Source organism: Ixodes scapularis, unplaced genomic scaffold (genome assembly GCF_016920785.2).
Source record: "Ixodes scapularis isolate PalLabHiFi unplaced genomic scaffold, ASM1692078v2 PGA_scaffold5__190_contigs__length_132052651, whole genome shotgun sequence".
In the NCBI taxonomy this organism is placed as follows: Eukaryota; Metazoa; Arthropoda; class Arachnida; order Ixodida; family Ixodidae; genus Ixodes; species Ixodes scapularis.
In genome coordinates this window covers 45,091,589-45,118,817 of record NW_024609880.1, presented here as the reverse complement: position 1 = coordinate 45,118,817, position 27,229 = coordinate 45,091,589, and the positions used below count along the sequence as shown (strand labels likewise).

Sequence of the window (27,229 nt, the reverse complement as noted above, 5' to 3'; positions counted from 1 at the left end):
AGGCGCAACTGCCGATCGTCATGATTCAGAAGTGCGACATCCTCAGCATTATATTCGATGTTAGGAAGCTCATGCAATGTTGCTTTGCTTTGTCGCAAACTGTTTAAAGTGGAGGACGGAAAAGCGTTTCGTGTGATTTCAGATAAAGCTTCAAATAACTGGCAATCATGATTTTAAGCCACAAGCCACAATATGGCCAAGTGTCGCTACTAGGAAGCGTAGCTTATTTAATGACATTATTCATGCTCTTGTTCAAGAGGCTTGTAATACCTGGAGGGGCCATGACGTAAGCCCCGTGGATTCCACAAGCCACTACCTTTTGACACCTGCCTCTTCCTCATTGTTCCCGCTTGTGTCAGTAAATTAGCGACGGTTCAGAGTAACGATACTTGGCCATATTGTGGCTTAAAATCATGGTTGCCAGTTATCTCAAGCTTTATCTAAAATCACAGGAAACGCTTTTCCGTCTCCCACAAATGTTTAAACAACCCGCGACAGAGCATTGCAATATTGCATCACCTTCCTAGCACCGCATCTAATGCTGAGGAAGTCGTACTTTTGGATTATGACGATCGGCAGTTGCGTTTGCTCTGAACAAGAACCAAAATGGCGGCGCCCAAAACAATTTTGGGGAACGGAGTGCCGATACTTTAAAGCTTATTTAGTGACTCTAGGCATGAAGTGACCTCGGGTGTATTCTTTTCCTCTTCGTCTTTATTGTTTATTGATTTCAGTTATATCAAATAATGAACACATTATATCACGCTACGCTCGTGTAATTATTTGTCTTAGATTTATTAATCTGACCCAGTACTTAAGCCATTCATTTATCGATAGTAAATCTTCCAATATATTTTTTAAACGTGAAGGTAAAAATACAAGGAGATTGATGATGATACAGACGCCAACGCCGCTCTCAGAAATTTTTTGAAGATTAGAAATCGGCAGTTTGTCTGCCATCCGCCAGGTAGCGCAACAAAACACGCAAACAGTTTTTAATTGTTTTTGAAATCAGCTAAGCCCTACACCAATTAAGAAACCAAAGCAAGATCATAGTGAAAGTTTAATACGTCGCAATGTATATCTATTCCAAACAATAAGTGTTATTAGATGCCAATAAATCTGTTTGATGTCCAAAAAAGATATGCGTCAAAAACAGGCAAGTTTGAAGGGCTCCTGGAGCGTTATGACTTTGAAAATTAAAAAAAGCCATTGTCCACCTCTTGGGCAACCATTGTAGCTCTAAATGTTATACAAGTTTTTATCATAGTTTAATTATTTCCTCAGCGGCATTTGAAGTACCATGACTCGAAGCACAAAAAAGTGCTACGTTTAATTTAAAATATCTAAATAAAAAAATTTTACACAACATTAGATTTTTTTCTGCATGCTACCAATTATAAACACTACATTTGTAGCTAATTCCATTGCCCTAGCGCTTGTCATTAAAAACATATTCGAGCTGAAAAATGTCAATTTTAGGGCAACATTTGGAGGGATGAAAAAAACAAAGTAGTGCAAATACCAAAAAAAGTGTATCGTTACATTCTGCTCCAACATCATCTTAACAAAACTGCTATATTGGAACCGTGTTATCTTTAATGGATCGTTCATAGAACATGAACTAGCGGAGCAAGTGAGGATCCGCGCCATCATATTCGCAACGCTACAAATGCGCATGAATAGTAAAAACCAACACATACATACATGATATCAAATTAAAGAGGATTGCATTGCCTTTCGAATGACATCAATTCCACGAAACAGTATTTAAAATGAGATGAGTAATGACCTGCCAAAAAAAGTACCTAAACTGCCCCATTCAGTGGGACCGTGGCCTTAAAAGGAGACAAGGAACAAGTCGAAGAAACTTGTTTATTTTACATTTTTGAAACGACTGGCTGCCCTCCATGTTGCGTCTGCTGTGGGAAACCGCAGGGTGCACAGGGTCCATTTTCTCATCGTTCGAAATTCCCGCCATTCGAGTATCTGGTTCTGCGGAGCAAGTATGAGACTATGGACTACTTGTTCAGGAGTTGTCATACTGAATTAATCTTATCTGTGCCTAATGGGTGGTGTCCTCCCAGCTTTGTCGGTATGTCTGCATATTATGCAAGTATTCAAGATATGGGTAATACCTCAATGTCCGTCCAAGCACGCAGCCGGGGCTTATATCCGAGGCTTCCAAATTCTTTATTTAAAAACAACTAGTTTTGAAACTCTATTGGCAGAAACTTCAAAAGATAAAATTGGAAAGTGTTTTTACACTGGTTGTGTTGAGATAACGTATATGGTTAATTTGTTTATTTGAAAATCTTCTGTAGTACAGGAATCTCACACTAGAGAGCCGGAAAGAACAATACAAAGAATACATTGTTTTGTTTATTAGTTCATTATTCTTTTGATCTTTTCACGCACTTTCTTTATGCGCTGGAAAAACAAATTCTCAAGTTTTTAACACCTAAGATATAAACAGGGGTATGTTAGGAGCTCTGTATTCATTTATACTATATAAAAGTACTCTGAGGTCTGAAAAAAATAATTTTATTTAGAAGTAAAATATACAACGGGCTGTCGTGTTCGGTGAGTTGTTGAGCTGCGCAGTAACACAACAGGTAATTGTACCCATTCGCCGCTCTCGTCGTGTTGTTTTTCTTGGTGTTATCCGTGTTATCGGTGTTATTGCAAGTTCAGCGCGTGTTGATACTATTTCCTGGAAAACAGTTGGAGACTTTCATCTTGCGATCGCCGTCCCGCCGTGAAAACTGCCGGTGAAAACATCTCTCAGCTTTGCAGCAACAACCCACGCGGCTAAAGAAAAAGAAAAAAAGATACACGAGCTACCATTTCGTAAGGAAGCAGCGATTCCCTGTCGGCTTCTTTTGCCTGTCTTGACTTCAATTTGGTGATGGCATTCTTCTTTTAACGGGGCGCGCCAATAAATCGACAGAAAGCTGTCTAAAGCCGCGTTACAGTAACCGTCACTCGTGCCGACATCAAAACCTTGAATTACCGTCGCGAATAAAGCGAACCCGTCACTTGCGATTCCAGCTGGTTTCAGCATTTTGTGCAGCTGCATTCGCGCTCGGGACAAAAGTCGCTAGCTTGTGCCTTTCTGCAGCTCCGAGACTCTTTGGGTCAATAGTTTTCCTAGAGTGCTCGCCAATATTACTCGAAGCACCGGATTTAGCCCGTATGGCGTTGCACGGTAAAATTATTGTGCGATCAGCAACGTTCGATTTAGCGGCGCCGGCCGTGGTTCACGTGCGTCATAAACCCGGCGTGTTAAACGATAGCCTTGGCGAAGAAACGAAGTCAAACCGTGTGCGAATGCGATGATGTAGCGGGCTTTTGGAGACCGAACGCTTCTTTAAATTGCCGCTTTTCTTTCTTTTTTACGTAGAGGGTGAAGGTTTTCGCTGCTGTTTCGCGTGATGTGAATGGTCCGGCTCTGACAGACGTCGAGCGCCTCAAAGCAGATCTTCGAGGCTGCGGGAGGCTGCGGGCCACCGGACCGAATGACCGAAGCACAGGAACTGTCTTTCGCCATGGCTGCGACCAACGGCGGACTGGACGGTGGCAATATCTGCAGGGATTTCCTGCGCAAGGTACGGTAGTCAGCTTGAGCAAGTGAATGGTAGCTTTCGGAGGTAGATCGCTTTTCTGTCTTGTAGTGGTCATGAAACGAAGGATTTGGGTAGAAATCGGGTGTGAACATAGGTGATGCCTAATGCGGAATCAAATAGTGCACCCTGCATGCTAACTGATTGGCATTGTAGAACTGCTAGTATCAAGTTTTGCTGAAGGCATTTGCAGTGTCTTTCGCATCACATTGAATACCTAGCATTGCGGAAAACAAATTCTGCATGAGGAGCACACCACTCCCTTGCAGACAAATTCCAGACACAAACCTGAAACATTCTCATCTTACCAGAATTTATCAACAGAAATGAAAAATAGGGGTCCATATCACATGAGCGAATGATGTTTTAGTGAACAGCGACATTTGAGCGAATCGACGTTTTAGCGAATAACGGGGGCGCGCGTTAACCCTTCCGCTGCGCTGCACTTACGTCGCTTCACGGCGACAGTCTGAGGCGGCTCATTACAAAAATGTGAACCCGTTTGGCCCATCTGAAAACGTCGCTTCGCGGCGTCCAACTATTCGCTAAAGTGTCATTCGGTGAAACTTGGGTGTTCGCTAAAACATTGTTCGATCAAGTGAGTGCCTTCCGAAAAATAACATGAAACTGTTCTTGACAAAAGAGATAGTTTAGCATAAGACAATGCAAACTAGGCATTGAGGTTGGTCTGCCTTTGTCCTATGGGGACACTGGTTCACGCTGTAGATGAGAAATTTATCAAGTGCAGCATCTGGGGTCTTCAACATCGATCACGCAGTAGTGATTGCACAAAACCGACCTGGTTCAACGCTCATCCATATCGGTCGGGAGTGGGCATTGAATTGAGGATCCCTGGGTGCTCCTGTGCTGGCTTTGACTCCACATGTTTACACCAATGCATGCCGGCACAGTGCTCATCCAGATCTAAATGAGCAGAGGGGAGGATCGAACCCAGGATCCCAAGGTTCAGGAGTGTGAGTTTTCGCTGCATGTGCTCCTAGCTGCAGAATAGTGACATGCTCGACAACCGATTCCCCAACTGCGGCGCATTGACAAAACATGGCCAACAGTCTTTCGCCACATTAGCGCAGCATTGCACCTGTGTAGATCCTCTTTTGTCATTGACCCTTTATTTTTGTGACTAGGTCCTGCCAACTGACTCGGGCTTTTGCGTTTCTGCAGCCTCTTTAGCACTTGTAGTCACAACTCTTTGTCTGTGTAGGTTTGCCACAGGGGCAGCCGCTGCAAGTTTGTCCATCCTGACGGGCAAGAAACTGAAGAGGCGCGACCGTCAGCCGACCCCGTCTTCTGCCACGATTTTCAGAACTCTGAGTGCTTCCGGCCAAACTGCAAGTTCCTCCACTGCACCCGTCAGGTGCGTGGCAGCAGTGCTGACCTTCTGACTAGGCTGGCTGCATCTAAACTCCTTGTGTCAATGAAAGCAGGGCTGGGTAGAGATGCTTCACAAAGTGTTCCGGAATACAAAAACTGAGATATGTGCGTTTTAAGGTAAAAATACAGGTGTTGAGGTGCATTTGGCTTTTATGTAGTGGGACATTCCCAAAATACTTTGCCAAAAACATCAAAAAAAGCATTCCGGAATACAGGTACAGATGCATTGAGAAATAGATGTTTCCCCGAACTGTTGTAGGTATGGAGGGTGCAGTATGTGAATGCTAGTGCTTGTATTCCTCTGTTTATGTCAGTTTATTCACATCTCCTTACATCAGCTGCTTCATCTATACACAGTTACCATCCTGAATTCTGCAACAAAAACCATTGTAGCCTCCGGTGGCTCATACATACTGCAGACCGACGACTGCTTGCCATGCTTGACAAAAGGCATCTGCCCGACATGAATTCTGTTTTTGCCGGGACGATGTGTCCCAATTTGAGATGCACTTTTACGTTAAGAGGGGATTCTGAGTGGAGCTTATCCTGCTATTCTTGCAAGTGACCATTCTTTACCCAATTATATATCTTCTATTTTTATTTTTTTTTTTAATTTTGGGGACTGATATACTATGCAACTAGGGTTCCCCCCACGTAGAGGGGGTTATGTGGAAGGTGCATATTACGAATTCTGTGACCCCTTGCACCGAAAAGGTGGTTTTCAGTTAATTTTTAACTCTTTGAGGAGCATGTGTCGCAAAAAATCTCGTTGGTGGGACCGGAAAATCCTGATTGGTCGATAGGGTCATAACGTCACAGCCGCGTGTGACGTTACACGCGAGGTCATGTTGCGTGACGTCCCATGTGACATCACGTCACCATCGCAGTGATCCAGTTTGATGAAAGTGCTCAGAAGAGGGGGGACAACTGTTCAAGTATGCCACAGACTAAGCGGGATATGATGGAAATTGCAGCGATCTCAACTACGATGAGTGAAAGTACCAAAGTGTGGTGTGTCTGAGAGTGTGTGTGGTGAGGGAGTAAGATACTTAATGCACATAAACGTAGAAGGAACAAGGGAACAAGAAACTTCGTGGAGTGTACTGAACAGTGAAGTACCAAAAAGTCTCGTAAGGATGCCCAAAATGAAGAGATAAACGGCGAAAAACATGGGGTGGGCTATTTTTGGGGATGCCACAGCAAAACTCTATCGAAAATTAATGATAAGCACCGTTACACCCGCTATAAACCAGATGATGCGGGAACTGATACCGCAGATCGCGGACAGGGCAAATTCGCGTTTCACGATGTGACAAACACGCGGGAACTCACTACGTGCTCCTGTGTCACGGGAAAGGATACCGCAGGTTGCGGACGCGGCAGATTCACGTCTCGCAGTGCGAAGGGCCCGCGGAAACGAGCCAAGAACTCGCATCTCCCGGGAACAGATACTGCAGATTGTGGACGCAGCAGATTAAAGCTTTATGGCGAAATACACACGCGGGGACCCGTTACAATCTTGCCCATCACGGAAATCGATATTGCGCGCACCGATCGCAGACAAAAACGCGGGGATCTGATACAAACTCGCATGTCGCCGAAACAAATACTGCAGATCGCGGAGGCAGCGGAATAGCCACCTCGGTGGCTCCGAGGCGAGAGCGTCGGCCTACGGATCCCCATGTGGCGGGTTCGAATCCCGGCCGAGGTGCCCGCAATATGACGGAGGCTTATTGCGGAGAAGACGCCGTGTAACCGAGCTTTCGGTTGCACGTCAAAAGATCCCCAGGTGGTCGAAATTGATCCTCAGTCCTCCGCTGGGGCGTGCCAGATGCCCGCCGTTGGTTTGGCACGTAAAAACTCCAAATTTAAGTTTGGCAGCGGAATAGCATTTCACGATGCAATATACGCTTTTACAGCTAGAAATCAATATTGCGTGCACAGATCATGGACAACACACGGGAATCCTCTACAAACTCGGAAACGATACCGCAGATTGCGAATGCAGTAGATTCGCATTTCACAATGCAATATACACGCGAGAACAACTGGTGTGTTACGAGAGTTGATATCGCGTATACCGGTGTCAGAGATCGCTCCATTGATGCCCGATTCCCGCCAGACATAGCTTGACGTCCGACGGCAATCGGGGGGTTGGCGATGTTTCGGAATTTTTATATTACAGATAGTTAGCCAGAAAAAAGCAATGGGCGACCTCTTGGGGGAGGGCGTCCTTACGGGATTTTACAGTAGTGTTGTAGAATGCGAAGAAGATCACATGTGATTACAAACAATGAGAAGAAAGTCATACTGTGGACAAATAAAACAGTCTTGTGTCATGAGAACTAGGTCGTTGTGCGACTCAAGAGCATCAGAAGCGAATGAGAAGGCGACGGAAACTGGGCCCGATAACGCTATTGCGTTCTACTCTTAAAAGCGAAGCCTAAGTGTCCTAAATTTTTCGACAACCAAATGTAACGAGACACCTTGGCAGAGTATTGCGAGACAGGCGATATGTTGCAAATGTATTTCACTACCGAAATACAAATGCATTTTTTTAACAGTGTCTCGACACAGAGGTACAGATACTCAAAAAGCATCTCTGAGATACCAGCGCGACACTTTCCAGCCCCGAATGAAAGTAGCTCTACGGTGCCCAGAATGCTTTCTCGATCAGTGCATTTACCGTGCCATACCGTCCATGCATTGAACAAAAGTGGTCACGAAGTGGCAGCAAATCACATTGCGGGAGCCGACATGTCATGCTGTCGAACGTTGTGATCTCGGCAGTTGGTTGTACAAGTTCCGGCAAAGAAGACGAGGGTCACCGTCGTTGCTGTTTCTCGTCTCGTGTGCTTTAGTTTCTGTCGGCTTTTGGGCTGCAGAATGAGTGCCTGTGGCATACACCCTCACTGTGTTTGCCACTACAGGGATCATGGCAGGCGACAAAATAACATATTTGTGTCGTCGTGGGTGAAATTCAAGGGACCACAAACGAGGACGCTGTAAACACCTGCCAGAGACGAGCTCTAAGTGTCACTAAATGGAGTAGCGGGGACGACTGTCAAGGGAAGCATGTTAAACAACGTTCAATGGCTGCTCCGAATTTACCAGTGCTGAGCTTTTTCGAGTATTTTAATGATTCAGCACCGAGCTAGGGAAAAGCCTTCGTTTGTGGTAGTAGAGATGCCGACAAATTTGATTTAACTCAGTTGTAGTTGTACTAGTCTGCTTTGTTGCCCATTGGCTTCGCGGTTCCTCGGGCGAGCCATATCTATTAGATCCAGTTTACGCTGGTTTGCACTGCTACGGCGGAACATCATTAATGTAGTTCCGGTGGATGCGCATTCCCGTTTGCCACGTGCGTGGCCATGGGCTCTGTTTCAACTCCCGTAGCCATGGCTGCAATTTTCGGGCTTCTCTGCAGCCATAACCGTAGCGTGGAATATCATTAGTTAAATTTAGTGCGATGCCTATCAGTCACCTGGCAACGTGTTTGGTGCCACCACGAGTCACGTCGTATTATGTTGGGGTGTCGCGTGACATCAGGTCGTGCGATGTCGTGGGACTAACGGTACAAAGCCACGCTGTCACGTGTTGTCGTGTAAAATACGTTATTAGAACAAAATATGGTGTAACACTCTCAAGGTCTGTTCACACTCTTGCAACCGAGTCCGACCGAGAGAGACCAGACTGGTTTTTGGCCTCTTGCGACTTCTTAAGACCAGCTCCGCTGTAGCGCACCTGGTCCTAAGAGGTCGCAAGAGGCTTAGAAACTGGTCTGGTCTCTCTCAATCGTACTCTGTTGCAAGAGTGTGAACGGGCTTTAACGTTCGCTAAACTGGGATGCAGAGAAACACACTTCACATTGTTCTCAGTGAAGTTGTTTTTATTCCGGGAAAGCATGCTCCATATATAATGGCCGTGATGCATCAGCACGACCGACATGATGATGATGATGAGCACAGTCAGGGCGCCACCTAGCTGTCATCACAACACGTCGTTGCATGAGCATGTTGTGTGGAGTCACGCTGTCCACTAATGGATTCTGCATATAGGACGTTTGGGTGGTAGATCGAGGGAGCACCTTTGTAGACCCTTCTCATAATTGCGTGCCATTGCCTGTCCATCATTGGGCACATGCTCCGTGCATGTATTGGACACAAGGGCTGCGTCAACATTCAACGACAATTCCGGATCCGATGGCAGGCTTCGTGCCCGAGAAATGGTGACCGTCAATGTTGCTCGACGAAATTTTGAAAGGGCCTACTTTTGGGGGCCGCGTGCGGAGTAAATCGAGAAAGTGACAAAGCAAACGGCAAGGCAAAGACGTCAGCCGAACCATGGTGCCTGGAACGCGTTTCCCGACTGGCATGTTTATCGCGTTGTAGAAAGTTGTCCCTTCATTTCCGCTCGACAACGTCGTAGAATCGTCACATTATTGCCCGCCGCAACCCCGGCAACGTCCCAGCAAAGGTGGTGATCATGGCAGACGCCCGACCTGCCACGGGTCGCCCTCCAGCTTGACAGTCCACGGAAGCATCGGCAGCCGAAAACTCGTGACAACGGCGGCACTCGCGTTCGCTCCTGCATTTTTGCCGGGGCGTCTATAGTCAGTTACAGGTTAAGAAGAGTTTTCGAGGGAAAGGAAGGCTCGGGAGGAGGAACTAGACAGAACACTGTCTCCTCCTCTCTCCAGCGTTCCGTCTGCTTCCCCCTCCCAAGCCATTCTTTTCCTCAAAAACTTTTCTTGACTTGTTGCCGACTGCAGCACAACCACCAGGATCGTGACATCCGACAACAGGACCAGCCGGCGGCAGAGACATCATTTGTTGCCACTTTGGGACCACTTTTAACATACGGTTAGGATAGGACTCTGAATGCACCGGTCGAGGACGCATTGCGGGCATTGTGATCGAGCGGGACGCGAGGATGTAGAAGAAAGGCCGACGGGTCGTTCTGTCGTGCAGGAGGAAGAGCTGTACCGAACCACAGGACGCCTCCCTTCGGCCCAGGGGATTCCCCCTCCGGAGCCCCCGACCGTCGTGGGCATGATCCCCCCCGTGTGCAAGGACTTCCTCAAGGGGGACTGTCGCCGGGCTGGGCGCTGCAAGTTCCGCCACCTGGGAGAAGAAGAGCCCGAGGCCAAGAGGAGGGCCCTTGATGAAGACATGGGCTACCGTGTGCTGCAGCAGGAGAACGCCATCCTCAGGCGCAAGGTGAGGCGGCACTTCTGCCCCCGTCCCTCTTCACATTGCACTTTTGGCTCACCGCGCGTTTCGTGGAAACTCAGTGGGAGGGGAAACGACGTTGCTATTGTGACCGTGCTACACAAAAGACGCCGTCCGTGCTACGTCTGCCCGCTCGGGCCTAGAGTGGCTCTACCAGTGCCTCGACCCACGGCGTCTTGGCCGCGTTTGTGCCTTCCCCCGGCTGCGTTCCTCGATCTCGATCAGGGTAAAGGTTTGGCACCTTCTCATTAGAAAACGTATCCACATCCAACTTTGCCCCGTGCACTTCTCGCGTCGTTTGACTTGCAGGAGTAGCTCGGAGCTCGCAATCGTAAGCAGCAATGGCTGCGCCGCGCCGTTGTGTTTTTTGTTTATCTTCATTATAACCACGGTGGAAGAAATACATCTAGGTGGTGACTCTGGCCGCTCTTCCAGCGGGGAGCGAGCGGCCAGATCGCGCCAGAACCAGGAGTATACTCTGTTTTACCTTAGGATGTACCGCAGGAAAGGCTACAAGCGCGAGCTCCTTGCTTTGGGGCACATCTCGGCGGCACAAGCTCTCGTGACTTAAGAACGGCTGCCAACGCTTTGAGCTCGCACTTCTAGCTTTCGCTGCGGTACAACTTGAGGTGAAACAAAGTATGGTTAGCTTTGTGCTGCCGCGGAGGGCGCTGAAGTGTGAGCACCATGGGTATGAGGTCTCTCCTCGGCGGCCACGGTTTCGGGGGCGTAGCTTGCTCGCCTTCTTCGCGGTGTGGTGGTGGTGTGCGGCCAGTGGCTGGCGTCATGTTTTGCTTTGGTGCTGTGTCGACCAAAGGCGCGACCATCGTGCACGAACGTGAGCCTTGACCCGAAGAAGTTATGCTATAAGGATGGGAAAGATGTGCTTCGTTCCCAACTGCAATTCGGGGTACCGGAACTGCGCAGAGCAAGTGTCCTTGTTTAAAGCTCCATCGAATGACGCTCGTCTGGAGCAGTGGCGCCGTGCAATCCCGAGGGCCGATCGCAAGTTACTGCCTATTCTCCTTATCTCAATCACCAACTGAAGACCAAGCTGGACAGTCTAATTTCTGTCGAAGACTGGGAATGCGAAGATGTCTGGACATTGAAGGCTGAAGAAACCAGGGCTACTATATTATGTAACTAGGTCTTTGAGTGTGAAAATGAAAAAAAGCTACACGCTGCCCTGCATGCCGATCCACTTTCAGCATCGACACTAACACTTGCTGAAGCAGCACTGAAAACGTGAAGAACAGAGGAGGCCTTATACACCCCAACAAGAACCTTTTCCAGCTACTGAAGAAAGCAGGACAGTTCTACGTGGCAAAACAAAAGCCACCAGACTGTCTACTGGGACGCAATCGACAGTGGTTTTGACACATGCACAATAACATTTCCATGCACAGAACACAAAGAAGAAACAATTGCCCAGTTGCTCCACTACTACATCAGCAGGCGAATGCGACAACACTGTAAGCATATTACCATGAGTATGAACAAACAAGCCCAAGAAAAGAAGTAATCAGCAAAGCAGCACTCATCTTAGTTTAAGAGCATCGGTGAGGAACACAGAATGTTGGAGATGATGTTCTTTGGTAGTATGCAGTGAATTCAGCTTTTGTGTACATTTTAAAGCAAAAATATTTGCCAGGTATTTTTTACCTAAGACGGGGTGACACCATATTGTGAGAGTATAGATGTCCTATAACCGCTACTATTGTTTGACTTTCAGTCACTGTGTCATCATGTCAGTCAGTATGTCATCATAATGTGTCATCATTTCAGTCACTATGTCATCATAAATAGAATATTTTTCTGCTCACAAGGTTTCTATGTTCCACAGTTGAAGTTGAACTGTGGAACATAGTTCCACAGTTCAAGTTCAAGTGTATGTATAAACCATTTCTACTGCCATAATGTTTATGCGCATTGAAGAATTATCTTGGTCCCACTATGTAACATTATTAGAATTTATTTCTTTTATAAATAAGGCAGGAGCGGGGTGGGAAAAATCACCCGACCTCCTATAAAGCGCAATGTGTGTAAACAATTTATGGAACTGTTACCAAACATGCGAGCACGACGCAGCTGTTTACTCTAAATTATTGAAGGCCCAGTAGATTATGCCAGGAAGTTTTATATTTATACGAGTATTTTTGTCATGTTAAGTCATCGTCGGAATATTCTCGTTTAGAAAAACAGGAACCGCACGGGGGAAAAGGCAAGCAGTGCCAATGCGCCAACATAAATCCATCATTTCACCACACAATACACAGGGACTGAGCAAAGAATGCATAATTTTCTTTACAAGCCCCTCTATACTTTGGCGCCATCTATCCCCGTGCGCATGAAGCGCGCTCGGTGCGCCGAACATAATGTGGTCGCCGCGTGAGGCAGAGAGTCATCACCTAAATGTATTTCTTCCACCGTGATTATAGCTAGGGTTCAACATCTTCGGTAATTTGTTTTTTTTTAGTTTGGCATATTTTTTTTATTTTCTTACACATATTTTGGTTGTTTATTGGTGAATATATATATATAACTAAACTTGTTTTCATTCTTTTGGGGGGAGTATGTATTCTGGTTATAGCTTTGCTGTTGACATAAAATGTCAGGTATAAAAATGGCATGTTTATTCTTCAACCTGGAACAGGAATGAAGATACATGCACATACAAGCACAAGCGAGTGAGATATTGAATCCACTCGGCAACCGTGCATTCCACTTCCAATCAATTCACGATTACTTCATCTGATTGTAATTAGGGTTCAAATTTTTTCGATTTAAACCGATAAAAACCAATAAAAGTATGCTGAATCTATTTTCAGAAATTTGGTTTTAACCGGAAGAGTTTAGTTTGTAGGTTCAACGTTTTTGGTTAGTGCCGATAAATGTATGTCTAATCCATTTTCTAAAATTTGGTTTTAACCAGAAAAGGGTACCTTTTTAGGGCCTCGTCAAAGTGGCCGGGGTGAGGGTGAGAGAGGGAGAGAGAGGGCCTTGCATGGTTCGACATTGTGGGACCTTTTCGTGATTGCCCTCCTCCGAGGTTCAACATGCAACAAAAGAGGTCTTGGATTGGCATTCGCGGGACATTTGTGTCCTTTCTGTGATCAAGCTTAATGCGTCAAGTTCTCGGTCCTAAAACAAAAAAAAAAGTTTGGATGTGGGCTAGTATAAGGTTTTTCGCTTCATGCACTTCAGAGTACATAGAGGAAAGCCGTTAATACCTTTCTCAACACCTTTTTTCAAACTTCCCTCTGGTTGAGCACATAAATACAATGAATTTTTTTGCCATTCCGCTGGCTCCTGTACGGTCATCACCTCAGACGGTCACGTCGCCAGGATGGGAAGGAAAAAGGAGCGTGCTGAAGATTATGCCCGCGATTTTGAAGTGTGTCCTGACGGAAGTTGTAGAAAATCATGCATGTATCTGTGCCGTCATTCTTCGAGTGATCAGATATATCAAAGCTACAAGGATCCTCTGATCCATTGTCCGATAGTGTTGCTTTGATATTCACCGAAACAAAACGGTTAACTTTCGTGGGCATAAATATACACCGAAAATTGAAGTTTAAAATAAACACCAAAAAAGGTACGCTAAATTTTGAAAGAATAAAAACTGAAAATGCGGAACCCTAATTATAATACACTCACATGTATTTGCCCAAGTTTTCTTCGTTAACACATGCCCGCTGTTTTCTGTTTATCACTCGCAGCTTAGCAAATTCCGTCTGTACATTTACACCTGGAACAGCCAAACTGAGAAGGCGAAGTGCCGTGGTAGCTAATATTGGCCAATCAGTCAAGCGTGATCGCCAAAAGATAACTGCTACCACGTTTTCGAGCACAGCGTACTGCAGACATTCACGAAACTCTGGCTGCCAGGCTTGAATTGTACCAGTGCCGCTAACAAGTTTGAAGGTGCTCTCGTACCTTGAGAAGTCACAAGGCATTTCCGACTTGACGTTCGGGTCATTGATACGCACATTAAACCAGAATGTTGTCAGTGCAGTGGCGTGCCCAATGCCATCTGAAATGTTTCGCACGACACTGTCATTCCACTTTTTTGCCACAACTTTGCAGTACTGTATGACTGAAATTTCTCGGTGAGTTTTGGACCCTTTTTCTTCGTCCACAAGGTCTAGCATATTAGCAACATCATTGTGGTACCTTCGATCTTCCTCAGCCCACCCCTGCAAGATCCCGCTTAGCTGTATCACCAGCCAGGAGTAGACATCGCACACAACTGTGTCCTCCGACTCTAACTTTTTCAAGATTGGCAAAATCGAGTTTGCTCTTTCTCTCACAGATTTCACCTTAGTGAGAGGGTCATGCGTTGCTCCACTGTCCCAAATCATAGCTTGAAGCTTCTTGCATTTTTTGCCTTATGTGTCACAACTTCTCATGAAAGCGAGAATAAGATGCGAGTAGGTAAGAACATCACATAGAGACTTGTAGAAAGAGAACCATCTGGTAGGGCAAACGGTTGCAAGAAACTTCGGCTCCATGTTCATGGACTTGCACTGTGCGGGGAATTTACGCGAGAGCCCTCTGGAATTCTTGAGCATAGCTGTGACGTGCATAACAAAGTCGTGCACGCATGCGAAACCTTCCAAGCGCAGACCCTGAGCAAGGGTGTTGTTCAGAAGGTGACAGGGATCGCTAAGGTGAATGCCCGCAAACCCGAGGTCTGACTCAAGGTCCAAGACATGCATGGAAACATCATTGAGCCGCTTGCCAAATTTGAGTATAACTTTTTGCAGAACCATGGCAATCGTTAAAGCGTTACATTGAAGCAGAACTTTTAGAGCTAGTATGTGTGTGCTCCTGCTCCTCCTGCCTGGTAAAGCAGGGTCATAAAATGTCACCATCACAGCTACAGCAGAATGTCCTTGGAGATCAGGGGACTCGTCAGGGATCACCGCAATTGGGGAGTCCCAGATGGCTTCTCAGATTGCTGCTACGCCGCTCTCCTACACATCGAGGACATATTTCTTGTACTGTCGAGACCGGTTATTACGAAGTCGGTTATAACGAAATAGTGGCTACAGCAAAGCGATCACGATTTCCCATTCCCTTTTGCACTTCGTTGACCAAATTCGGTTATAATGAAATAGCGGATATAGCGAAGTGATTTTCGATTCCCGTTGACTTCGTTATAACCGGTCTCGACAGCACATCCGAGAGGAGGTTGGCATGGTTCTGGCCGCTGGACAGCGCCGACGAAAAGATCCCCAAGAGGGCCGTCCGTCTGGTGCAGTGGGATTGCCGCCTGGCACAGGGCCCTGCAGAAGTCGTGGGCAATGTCGTCCCTGGCACAGGGCCCTGCAGAAGTCGTGGGCAATGTCGTCCGTGCCATCGACGACTGAAGGGAAAGCTTCGTCAAGGAGCATCCTGGAATAATGTTATTTTATGCTAAAAATTGTGTTCCCGTCTTTCTATTGACCGAACAGCACTTCTAAAAGTGTTTGTACAAAATGTCTAACGAGCACATGAGGAGCAGCGTTTACCTTTTCGTTGTTTCAATGTTTATAATACAAATACATGATTGAAATAACAGTTGCACTTACCAGTAGGGGTGTGCAAATACTCCAATACAGTAAAACCTCGTTAATTCGGATCTCATGGGACCGGCAAAAATGTCAGAATTATCCGAAAGTCGAAATATTGAAAGGCCAAAGAGAGCTGCGCAAAAACATTTCCCTGTGAGATACCTTTGTTTTGAGAAGAAATCTGTTATTACCGCCTGCTTTCTGGACGACACTTGGGCGGAGACGGCAACTATCCTTAGCGTGGTTGTGTGCTCTACCGCACTCGCACTGTCGGAGCTACGCATCCCGTGCGCTGACAATGTAGCACAGCAAGGCCTCTTCTAGTTTTGGGTGCACCACCTTCCAAGGCCGCTTTCTTTTCGCGTTGAACTTCTCGCTCTCGAAAGCCCGTAGGATATCGGCCACAATTTTTACGTATGTGGCCAAAGTGCTTGTCTTGACGTTGCAACTTTCATTCACTTGTCAAGAGACGCCGCCCTCCAAGGCCCTCAGTATTTCCACTTTCGTCACTAAATTCTTAGCCTAGTACAGCTGCAACGGAAAACGAGTAGCACAACTGACCAGTAATCGGAGCGGCGAAATCGCGACACTCGGCGCTATTTTTCCCCGAGCGCCGATAGCGAGAGTGCCAGTCACGTTGCATTTTTCAATGCGGGGGTGGCCGACGAAAAATTGAGGGATAGGATAGTTGTTAAAATGGCCGGCTTTAGGATCCCCGCGTTGAGGCATAAAACGTGACTGTCACTCTTGCTATTGGCACGCTCGGGAACAATAGCCCCGCGTGTTGCGATTTTGCCATTGCGGTCGTCGGTCACTTGTGCTACCCTTTTTCCGTTGCAGCAATGCTTCTGCCGCTTCCGTGCCAGGAGAGTAACGCGCTGAAGCACGGCGATCCAGAGCAAAACTGGTGCGAAACATGGAGAACCGAAAGAGCGAAGAACCATGGGAAAACCGGAAAAGTCACGTGCGCACTTCGGATGGATAGCGGTCATACCTTTTGGAACAGACGGTAGCTAGTGCCACCTGCCGAATTCGTCCGAATTTACCATAGTGCGCCGCGTTCCCTCCGAATTAATGAGCGTTTGCTGCCATTGACTAATACATACGTTTGACGGGAACGGATCGGTAGTTCAAATTATCCGAATTTCCGAATTAGCGGGAGTTGAATTAACGAGGCTTTACTGTATACAAATTCAAATCGAATAGTAAGTTCCCGAATAATTCGATTCGCGAATCGAATTCATAGTATTCGGTCACTCGAATATTCAATATATTTGGCCAAAAACGCGCGTTTGGTGCAGAGCTGACAAAAGTGCCGTTTTTTCTCCCGTTGTTAGCGCCTTGATGTTGGACAGACCATGCGAGAAACACCTTTTGGTCTTACCATTCCACAAAAATCTAATGCACAGGTTAGATTTTCAGGTTAGAAGAAGAAAAGTAAGGAACGCCAGAAACTTTATAGCATTCAGATTTACTCACGATCGTGACACAATCTAACCTTGAATCACAACCGAAACATTCCGTTTGCACCGCTTCCAGATAGGAATTGTTGGGAGGCCGGAATGCCGCACCATGCCTAATTCTTTTCATGAGTAAAAAGCAGTAAAAAGCGCCGATGTAGAACACACTTGCAGAAAACGGCGACTGTAAGATCATAAAAAGGAAAGCATATCGTCGTCTTTCCGCTGGAACCACAACAACCGCACGCCACAAGTTCTGATTCGAAACGAAATGGAATGGAAAAATAGTGTGCCTAGGTTTAAGAGGGTTTCCAACCGTTCGATAGCCGCGTTTGAATTACGAACTGTGAGAAGGTGACGAAAAGATGAAAGCGTCGATCGGACAGGCGTCGTGTCGTCGCTCTTCCGTTTGCTCGCCTTCTTCCCACGTGACAACACAACAGATGCGCACTTACGACCAATCTGCGCAGGAGCCGTCTCTGTGGTTTCAGTTTCGCTTGCTCCCTCTTAAATCTAGGCCCTCTAAAACAGGATAGATAAACCGAGGAATGGATGCATAGCGGCAGTTGGACGGTGACTTGCGCCACCCAACCACTTTTTTTTTTTTTCTTACTTCAGATTATATTGTTTAAGCTTCTTTACTCAGATTTAACAGCTGGCTCAGTGATGTGATTGCTGCGCCAATTGCGCCAAACTGTGCCAAGGGGCTATCCCTGCTACATCCTGCTACATTTTGCCAAAATATGGGTAATCTGCGCCAAGCCTGCGCCAAAGAACCAATTTAGGTCACCTTTCAAAACTAAAACTAAACTAAGAACGTAATTGAGCATGCGTGAGCTAGGTGGCGCAAGGGGCCGCCCGACACAAAGTACCCTGTATCCATCTGGTCTTACATATGGTTTTTGCCGCCGTCTCGCGTCTCGCCCCTCGTCGTTGCGCGAATCTCGTCTCGCATCTTTTTTAAACTTTTTCAACGATAGACGCGGGCGTGTGCGGACGCTCCGACGCTAGTGTGCTGGGTGCCAAACATGCCGTCATGCTGTGAAACAAAACCATGTTTTTGCGCGACGAGAGTGGCTTTGTGAGCTGAAACGCTGGTCGCGCGACGTCGGGTGTTGTTGTCCCCACGTCGCTGCAGATGTGGTGCTTTCTAAACTTGTTCATCGACATTCCTCTCCTTGTTTAAATCATACTCTACTATACAAAAATCCCTCTTTAAAGGGATATTACAACGAAATTTCGGCGCTTATTTCTTGGTCTGTTTGTGTTCAAGGGAGTACTATCACATCAGACACATTAATCTCTTGTTGAAAAAGGCACGAAAAGGAATTTTAAAACGAATTAAACAATTAGAAAAGAGCACCTGGTGGTTGTCTCTAACGCCTCGTTTGTAATGCCCGTCTAGGAACTTTGACAGGTAGTGACGATAACTGTCTCCCCTCCGGCCACCACGAGAGAAAAGGGGAAGGAGGAGGTCCCCTCCTTCCGAGAATGTCCTTTCTGTCGCCCAGAAGTCGCTACTGTCCATCTACAAGATTATAGAAGATTAACCTGTCACTCAAAATTCGTACAAAAGCAGCCACTTCGGTTGCTGGAATGACCAGGCCATCCTCTCGACATCAGCCTCGCCTAAGCTTTGCTTGTTCCGAGACAAATTACGTCACGATTGCGGCGAATGTCACGTGCTCTCTGCTGGGTGCTCTCCGAGCGCTTGCCAGAGTGTGCCGTTTATAAACGAAAATACAGCGATCAGGCTCAAAATACAAATGTGCTATTATCAATTAAGGAAATCGTGGATCATATTCAACCTATTTCTGAACACGACGGGTGTTTTTCAAATTTCGTGTAAGTGTCCCTTTAATTCAAAGACTACTTGTCGAAATAATGATTATTCAGGTTTCTCTTGGTATGCTTTCTTTCGAGAGGGACCCCGGTACGTGAAAAATTTGCTACAAAAGAAAGCTGGTAAAGAGAAGTGAGCTAAAGCAAAGAAGGCAGTGTCTGCACGCTGAACCCACGCAGCGCGCTTGTTTGTCTCGAGTTCAGTCGTTGCACAAAGCGCTCCAAGAAAATTTTGACCCTGGCTCGCGATGTCTTGCATCAATGCGCTCAGGTTCTTTTCTCCTGCGTCTTTAGATTGTACCTTACCTGCCGGTCTGGCAAGCAGGCGCCGCTGAAGTGTTGTTTTGTCGTATGCTGGATCGAAAGTTACATTTTGCATACTATTTTCGGAACCAGTTGGCAACGGAGCGGAGTGGCATTGTTCCGATTTCGATTGAACAGCCGTTGTCTCCGCTTGCGCGACAAAGCTCGTACCACTGCAAGCCTGCTGATGTTGCCCTCACGTGCATGGGAACATGACTTCACGACAGAGGCACCAGCCGGTACTCTTGGAATTTATTGTTTTACGTTTGCTTACTTTTGACGAACATCTGGCACGTCGGGAACCAGTAAAACGGTGGCAAGCGTTCTTTTCGAAATCGCTCGGCAATGCCTACAACACTGTACACTTGTGGGATGTCTCAGCAGTAAAAACACAAAAAGCGATGTTCCCTCACAACGCAGCACAAAGTGTCCTTCATTTGACCAGCACTTAAAACAAAACAAAAGATGTTTTCTAAGAATATTTGTTTTAAAAGCCACTTTTGCTACTCCGAAAAACTGTTTTGGCTGCTCCAAAAGCCATGTTTGCTGCTCCAAATCACTGTTCTGGCTGCTCCAGAGCACTGTTCTGGCTGCTCCAAAGGCCACTTTTGCTGCTCCAAAACGCTGAAGAGGTGCTCCAAAATGGCTTAGGCCAATCACATTACTGCTATCTGTTTATTTATATAAAATAAAATCCCGGGTGCTCATTTTCTTCCTGAAAATTGAGACCAAATATATTGCAAAATGTCCCTTTTCTGATCGTGCTTTTAACGAGAAAAAAAAGGCAGGCACAGCTGTAACTTTGGGGTTTTTGTGACGCTTAGGGTAAATAGATTATGTGTGCACCATTAAATTGGATCTTTAGTACCCAACGTCCATCAGCAGCTGCTTTTTTTTTTCTTTTTTTTTTCCAGTATTTTTATACATTTAACCTTATGTTTCGAACGAGATGCATATTCTCCTCCAGGCGCATACTCTGCACATATAATAACCTCATTCACAGCACACTTTGAAAGATTCCTAGAAATAAAATCACTATCTGATATGCTATTTGATATTCGGCTTTCTTTCTTAATTTGATTCGAAAACTACTATTCGGGATTCACACACCCCTACTTACAGGTTTGGAGTGTGCGACTTTTAGCCTATTGTGGCGAGCTGACTTCATGTGCTCTGCAAGGCGTACTGCGGCCCTGTCGTGGTTTGATTTGATGGTCATCCGGCAGTACTTGCAAATGCGGGTAGCGTGGTCGTCTTTGTCGTTTTCATTAAAAGGGTACACCTCAAAATCTTGGAAATGTCCTTAATCTTCTGTGCGCTTCTTTCTTTCGACCAATCTTGACGATCATCAGAGCAGAGACTACAAGAACCAGCAATAACTAAATCATATTTATGCCCTTCTCAACCAGAGGAAAGTTTGGGAGTGGGTGTTAAAAAAAGTTAAAGGTTTTTCAAGTGCCCTCTGCAGTACACAGTTCATACGAAGTACGTGAAAAAAACCCATACCTGAACTCCAGCACTTGGAGGCCACACATAGCCCCACCATGAAAGAAGAGATATTGATTTCAACACAATAAGAACAACAACTCCCTCAAGTCCTTGTAGAATGTTGAATTCTCTTAAAGGCCGACGACCAGGCTCTAGATTCTGCAAGGCAGAAAGTCCCCCTCACCATGGGGAAGGAGGAAACAGGCAACGGTGGACAGGGTAGAAGGGGGGAGAGGAGGAAGCGAGGAAAAAGTGGAAAGTGCGAACTGGTCCGTCGACCTTTAAGCATACAAAGGGGCATCGGGAAACCACCTCTTAAAGGAAGTGGACACTAAGTCAGAAGTGACTCAATCGGGACCAACTCCCCTCCTTTCCCCCCCTCCCCCCAAGCACCTGGCAATTGAGATACTGACCTTTTTTCGGTTAAAACCGAATTCGGCGAAAGAAATTGGGCAAACCTTTATCGGTTTCTTTCTATTCAAACAGAACACACCAAACCCTAATTATATATAACACACCTTTACAGGGCGTTTGTATGTTTGACGATCCGGAAATTACTGCTGGACGATGTTCACCAGTGATGCCAAATGATAACCTATACTTTTCGCTTCCCTTATTATTGGGTAGCTCTTCGCTCACTGGTGCATATCGAGTGGACGTTCCTGGGGCCGGGATGATTGCAGCTGTTTTCATTGGTGCATGGAGGGGACGTGTTCTGAACTTCCAGATCTTTTGGAAAAAGTTAGAACCGACTGCGGCCTTGAACGTCTTGTATTGTGCCGTGCTCGAGCAGGCTGACGTTGATTAGAAACGAAGGTTTACTACCACGAGCAGCGTCTGTGCGAAATGCTTCATCTGGGAGCTACACCGTGACACCCCAGGTAGCACGCCGGAGGAATGCCCAACTTGGGCAGAGGTCTGGCAAACATAAGGGCCCAACTTTGGCGCAGTTAGGTTTTTGCACCATGGCACTCATCAGTGCCAAAGTACGGTGCCTAACTATAGCCTTAGTTGGGCGATCCTAGGGCATGCCAAAGTTTGGCTCTTCTCTGGTACGCCAGAGGAGTGCCAAAGTTGGCGCCATACTTGAGCCATAACTGCCATAGTAAATCCTAATCTGGGAATGCGAGGCATGCCAAGGTTTGGCGTTTCTCTGGCCCGCCAGAGGAGCGCCAAAGTTGGTGCCATACTTCAGCCATAACTGCCAGAGCAACGCCTAATTTCGGTATTTGGGACGTGCCAAGGTTTGGCGTTTCTCTGGTCCGCCAGAGGAGCGCCAAAGTTGGTGCTATACTTCAGCCATAGCTGCCAGAGTAACGCCTAATTTCGGTATTTGGGACGTGCCAACGTTTGGCTTTTCTCGGGTCCGCCAGAGGAGCGCCAAAGTTGGTGCCAGACTTGAGCCATAACTGCCAGAGCAGCGCCTAACTTCGGTATTTGGGACGTGCCAAGGTTTGGCGTTTCTCTGGTCCGCCAGAGGAGCGCCAAAGTTGGTGCCATACTTCAGCCATAGCTGCCAGAGTAACGCCTAATTTCAGTATTTGGGACGTGCCAAAGTTTGGCTTTTCTCGGGTCCGCCAGAGGAGCACCAAAGTTGGTGCCAAACTTCAGCCATAGCTGCCAGAGTAACGCCTAATTTCGGTATTTGGGACGTGCCAAAGTTTGGCTTTTCTCGGGTCCGCCAGAGGAGCGCCAAAGTTGGTGCCAAACTTCAGCCATAGCTGTCGGAGTAACGCCTAATTTCGGTATTTGGGACGTGCCAAGGTTTGGCGTTTCTCTGGTCCGCCAGAGGAGCGCCAAAGTTGGTGCCAAACTTTAGCCATAGCTGCCAGAGTAACGCCTAATTTCGGTATTTGGGACGTGCCAAAGTTTGGCTTTTCTCGGGTCCGCCAGAGGAGCACCAAAGTTGGTGCCAAACTTCAGCCATAGCTGCCAGAGTAACGCCTAATTTCGGTATTTGGGACGTGCCAAAGTTTGAGTTTTCTCGGGTCCGCCAGAGGAGCGCCAAAGTTGGTGCCATACTTCAGCCATAGCTGCCAGAGCAACGCCTAATTTCGGTATTTGGGACGTGCCAAGGTTTGGCGTTTCTCTGGTCCGCCAGAGGAGCGCCAAAGTAAGTGCCAGACTTGAGCCATAACTGCCGCAGTAAATCTTAATTTGTCGATTCGGGGCATGCCGAAGTTTGACTTTTCTCTGGCTACCCACTGAAGTGCCAAATAAGTGCCAAAAGTGGCAAACAAAGCCGAGAGGCCAGCCCAAGTTTCGAATATCTCTGGTGTGTCACAGAAGTGCTCTTTCACGCGTCCCAGAAGAGAAATAAATTAAACAAGCGTTGGAAACATGATGGTAAGATGTCATCACCTCCGTTCCCAAGCAGCACGGCAATACTGTGCAGTATCGTGCCAGTGCCGGCAGAAAGTCGGTTCCAATATCGCTCAACTGTCCAGTTTTGTACTACCGTTTGATACCCGGCGGGTATTGCCGTACAGCTGTTTCGCCCCGACCTAGCGTTCGCGCAATATTGTGCGAAAACTGTACGATGCGTCTGCTTCGTATTGGCCGAACGTCGTGCAAGTATATGTACGTTGCATGTCATTTGTTGCATATCCAATCACTTATACGGAGAAACAAATTTTTTCGATCGCTCCCAGAAGTTTATTAAACAACAATCATTGCACACAGTGTATTCTCAACATATTTACAAAGGACACATTTCTCTGTAAAACGAAAAGCAAATTATAAAATACAATTAACACTGTCCTCATGCCAAGCAAAACTCGTCACATAAAAACCGCGGAGTTTGAGAGGAAAGCAGGACGACTATCAGAATCATGCTTGCAGTGCACTTACTAACAAAAGAGCGATATCCTGTAATCCTTGATAGATGCATAATCCAACTTAGGCACCCCACAAACGCATTCGAGGATTCGAGGACTGACGTCTCGTCGTCGGCGAAAAGCAGTTTTTGTCGAAGCGTGTCCAACAAACACATCACAAGTATTCCACGAACTCCGGTGCAAAAAATGGCTGTTACCGAAAAATTGGCATGGACGTATTCCGACCGTTTACGACGAAAAAACACAGTCGCGTCTGCAGCGCACGAAAGCAACAGAACACTGAAGAGCAGTTCGAAAACCGGACCTACGTGGCCCGCTTGTTTCTATAACTAGGCAAACGGCGAAAACGACAGCCCCAGAGATCCCATCAGCGTGAGAGAGAAAGTCACGTGAAAAATTTTCGTCCAAACGTTTTTGTCCTACGCGTCCTACGTAGAGAGGTCACGCTGGGTCACGCGTTTCGCTTCACCCTTTTGATTTGCTTAAAGCGGCTGTCGCGCTCGCTGACAGCCGCACGGAGACACAAAAGCAGGTGGGGAGGCTTTGCAAAAGGCGAGGTCGAAGGGGAATAAAAGGAAAGCCAGCCACTTTCTGTGGCTCCTCGCGCCCCGCTTGTCGGCTTTGGCGAAACAACCTCCCTCTCTCTTTTCACAATTTTTTTCTTCTATCACCTTTTATCCCCTTCCCCTCCCCCAATCCAACGATGACCGTTCGGCCCATGGCTGTAACTCCAACGATGGTTTTTCCTCTTTTGCAAGACTTCTCTCTCTCTCTCTCTGCCGGTGACCTTGTCGCCTTGCCTAGTCTGTCAGCGTTCAGCTTCCATTGAGGGCCTCAGAAAGATAATCTCCTTTCTTGAAAGCGAAATGGACGGGGTGGTTATGTTTTTCGGGCTTGTCGCCATCCGATAAGCCTCATTATTTCTGTCAGATATGTACAAATTACTCAAAAAAGGTATGTAAGTTAAGTTAGTGAGTATCGGCGCCAAAAGTAATTGGAGTAGAGTAGAAATTACGCATTCGTAATAGTAATTGAGTAAACTACTAACTACTGTAAAAAGTAGCGAGTTACTTTGAAGTTACTTTCGAAGTTACTTTTTTATATATTTGTGGTAGCAAAATGAACAGCAGTTTTGATCAATGAAAAACCCTGCGAGCCTAAAATAAATGCAGTCTATTTATGGCTTGCGTTTTCGCCAAAATAGTTTACTCGCTCGCAGAAGCAATTGACTTTCAAAGTTCTTGATAGGAGAGTTTTCCCCTTTTCCTTCTAAAGACGTCCCCAGCCCAGCTAAATAGACGTTCTGCCGACGGGCTGGATGGAACGGCAGCGTTGAATTTGTGAAACAGGCCGTGCGGGGTCGGGTAAGCAAGTGTCGGCATCTTAGGAGTCCATGACGAAACTTGTGAGGTTTGCCTCGGGTACAGGGTCTTTAATAACAAACTTTCCTCCTTTTTCTTTTCTTCGTCAAGTTGAGATTGTTATGACTGGCCCCTCTTCATTCCGACGTCGTTCTGAGAGTAAGCTGGGCGAGTGCACCAGACCGTCAAGGGTTCAAGTCTCGCGCCACGATGATGAGATCATCCGGACGACTGCGCGTCACGTCGTAGTGCTAGTGCTACGCTACTGAAAAAAAATTTGGGTCCAACAAAAGGATCTCCCAAGGGTAACTCGCAATCCTCGCCGGCGACTACAACATTCTGACTCGCCTGAATCATTTTTAACAAAGAGGAGGTCTCCCAGGTATGGATGGTCGGAAGGACGCGAAGGATTACGTGAACAAGCATCGTCGCTCGTATACAGTTGCAGCTGTAAGCGGGAACGTGCTCCCATGAACGGATTATCCGTACCAGGGTTTGTGCGCGGGAGAGTCCGGCTTTGCAAAGGCGTATGCGCTGACGACAAGGCGCCCAGCTGCGAGGTCATTCCAGTGGCGCCTCCCGTGGAACCTACCGCTTGAGTCAGAACTCATTAAAGACAGACAGCACGAAAACAACAATTCTCAGAGTGTCCCCGTCTTTCACGGGTGCAGCTGGAAACGCAGCGCTTGCGTGCATTACCGGATTAGGTCAATACCCGACCAAGGCTTGTTCAGCAAGCATCTCTTCCTGCGTTCGTGCGTGCCGGTGTTATGTTTTGGCTGCTCGTCGCCACCTTGGCCCAAGGACGCCTTCCCTAACAAGGGGGCCCCTTGTTCGAGAATGCCACTTCATCTGCCGGCGTCTTATTCATTTCTGCGCTCAAACTTTCGTGATGGGCAAAATTAGCATTATATAATTTCGAAAGTAGTTAGTAATTTGAGTAGAAGTTACCTGAAAAAAGTAGTTAAATTAAACTACTAATTACCCAAATCAAGTTGTAATTGAAAGTTACCAAGCTACTCGAAAAAGTAGTTAAACTAATGTAGTTTGAGTAGAGTAGTTGAACTACGTCCAAGTCTGAATTTTCTATCCCCACTCGCTCGCAGTGGCCTCCCATGGCTGTCGTACCGGTGAATTTAGGAGCGCAAAAATACTCCAGAAGCCGGGCGAAGACATGATAAATGTAATAACAAAAACGGCTTGACATCACAAAAATAACAATTTAATTAAACGTTTCGCCTCCCATGCGGGAGGCATCTTCAGTAGAGCGCAGAGCGAGTGAGAGTCGCAGAAAAAAGTTCGGCTATTTAGGCATAAAGTTTGCGTACACGTCCGGCAGGGGGCCACGGTTCTTGTTTACCAGCGATGAATCACTTCCGCGTTTGTCGTTCTGGATGAACCAAGATTCTAGCAGCTTCCTCAGTCCCCACCTTTTATCCCTCGCCTTGTCAAAGTCAAATTGGTGTCCTGACGTCCAGGCATGGTCGACGAGTTCGGACTTGAAGCGGGCGCCGTTCGTGGAATTGGCGACATATCCTGTGCGTGTTCTTTTAGTCTTGTTTTTCTTTTTCGTTCCGTCTCTCCAATGTAGGAAGCGTCACATTCCTTGCACTGCACCTGGTAGATCACGACCCTTTCTGCCTCTGGCGGGGTCGGGTCTTTTGGCTTGGAGATAATATTGGCCATTGTTCTGTAGGGTTTGTATACAGTTCGTACCCCCAACGGCCTAAGGGCGCGTCCCAATGCCTCCGAAACCCCCTTAACGTACGGGATGCACACGACGTCACGTGTTCGTTCGGCTCGATCCGGGCGCCGACGGGACATTTCTTTCTTAACGCGATTGATAAACCGGTCGGGGTAGTTACGTTTCTTCAAAGCCTCCCGCACATGGCTAAGTTCTTGATCGCTAAGTGTGGAGTTAGATGGGACTGTTTCTGAACGATGAAGGCAACGATCTTACAACTGAGCTTTTGTGGTGAGTAGGGTGATGAGAGTGGTAGTCAAGAAAGTTTTGTCTGTCACATGGTTTACCATATACGGATGTCTCAATCTTAGAGAAAGATTCACTAGTTCTATGGACACGTACATAAAAAAACGGCAAGGTACTATCGGTTTCATGTTCGCAGGTGAACTTAAT

General features: G+C 46.8%; 1 protein-coding gene across 1 annotated transcript in view; it reads left to right on the top strand.

The window, feature by feature from the left end:
• Positions 1 to 2,705: 2,705 nt before the first annotated feature.
• Positions 2,706 to 27,229, top strand: part of LOC8042131 (zinc finger CCCH domain-containing protein 10) — a 38,005-nt gene continuing 13,481 nt past the window's right edge. The window contains exons 1-4 of the mRNA XM_040223431.3: positions 2,706 to 2,850; positions 3,404 to 3,608; positions 4,846 to 4,998; positions 9,986 to 10,234. Of these exons, the coding sequence (XP_040079365.1) occupies positions 3,519 to 3,608; positions 4,846 to 4,998; positions 9,986 to 10,234 (492 nt within the window). The 5' untranslated portion in view covers positions 2,706 to 2,850; positions 3,404 to 3,518. The remainder of the gene's footprint in view (positions 2,851 to 3,403; positions 3,609 to 4,845; positions 4,999 to 9,985; positions 10,235 to 27,229) is intronic.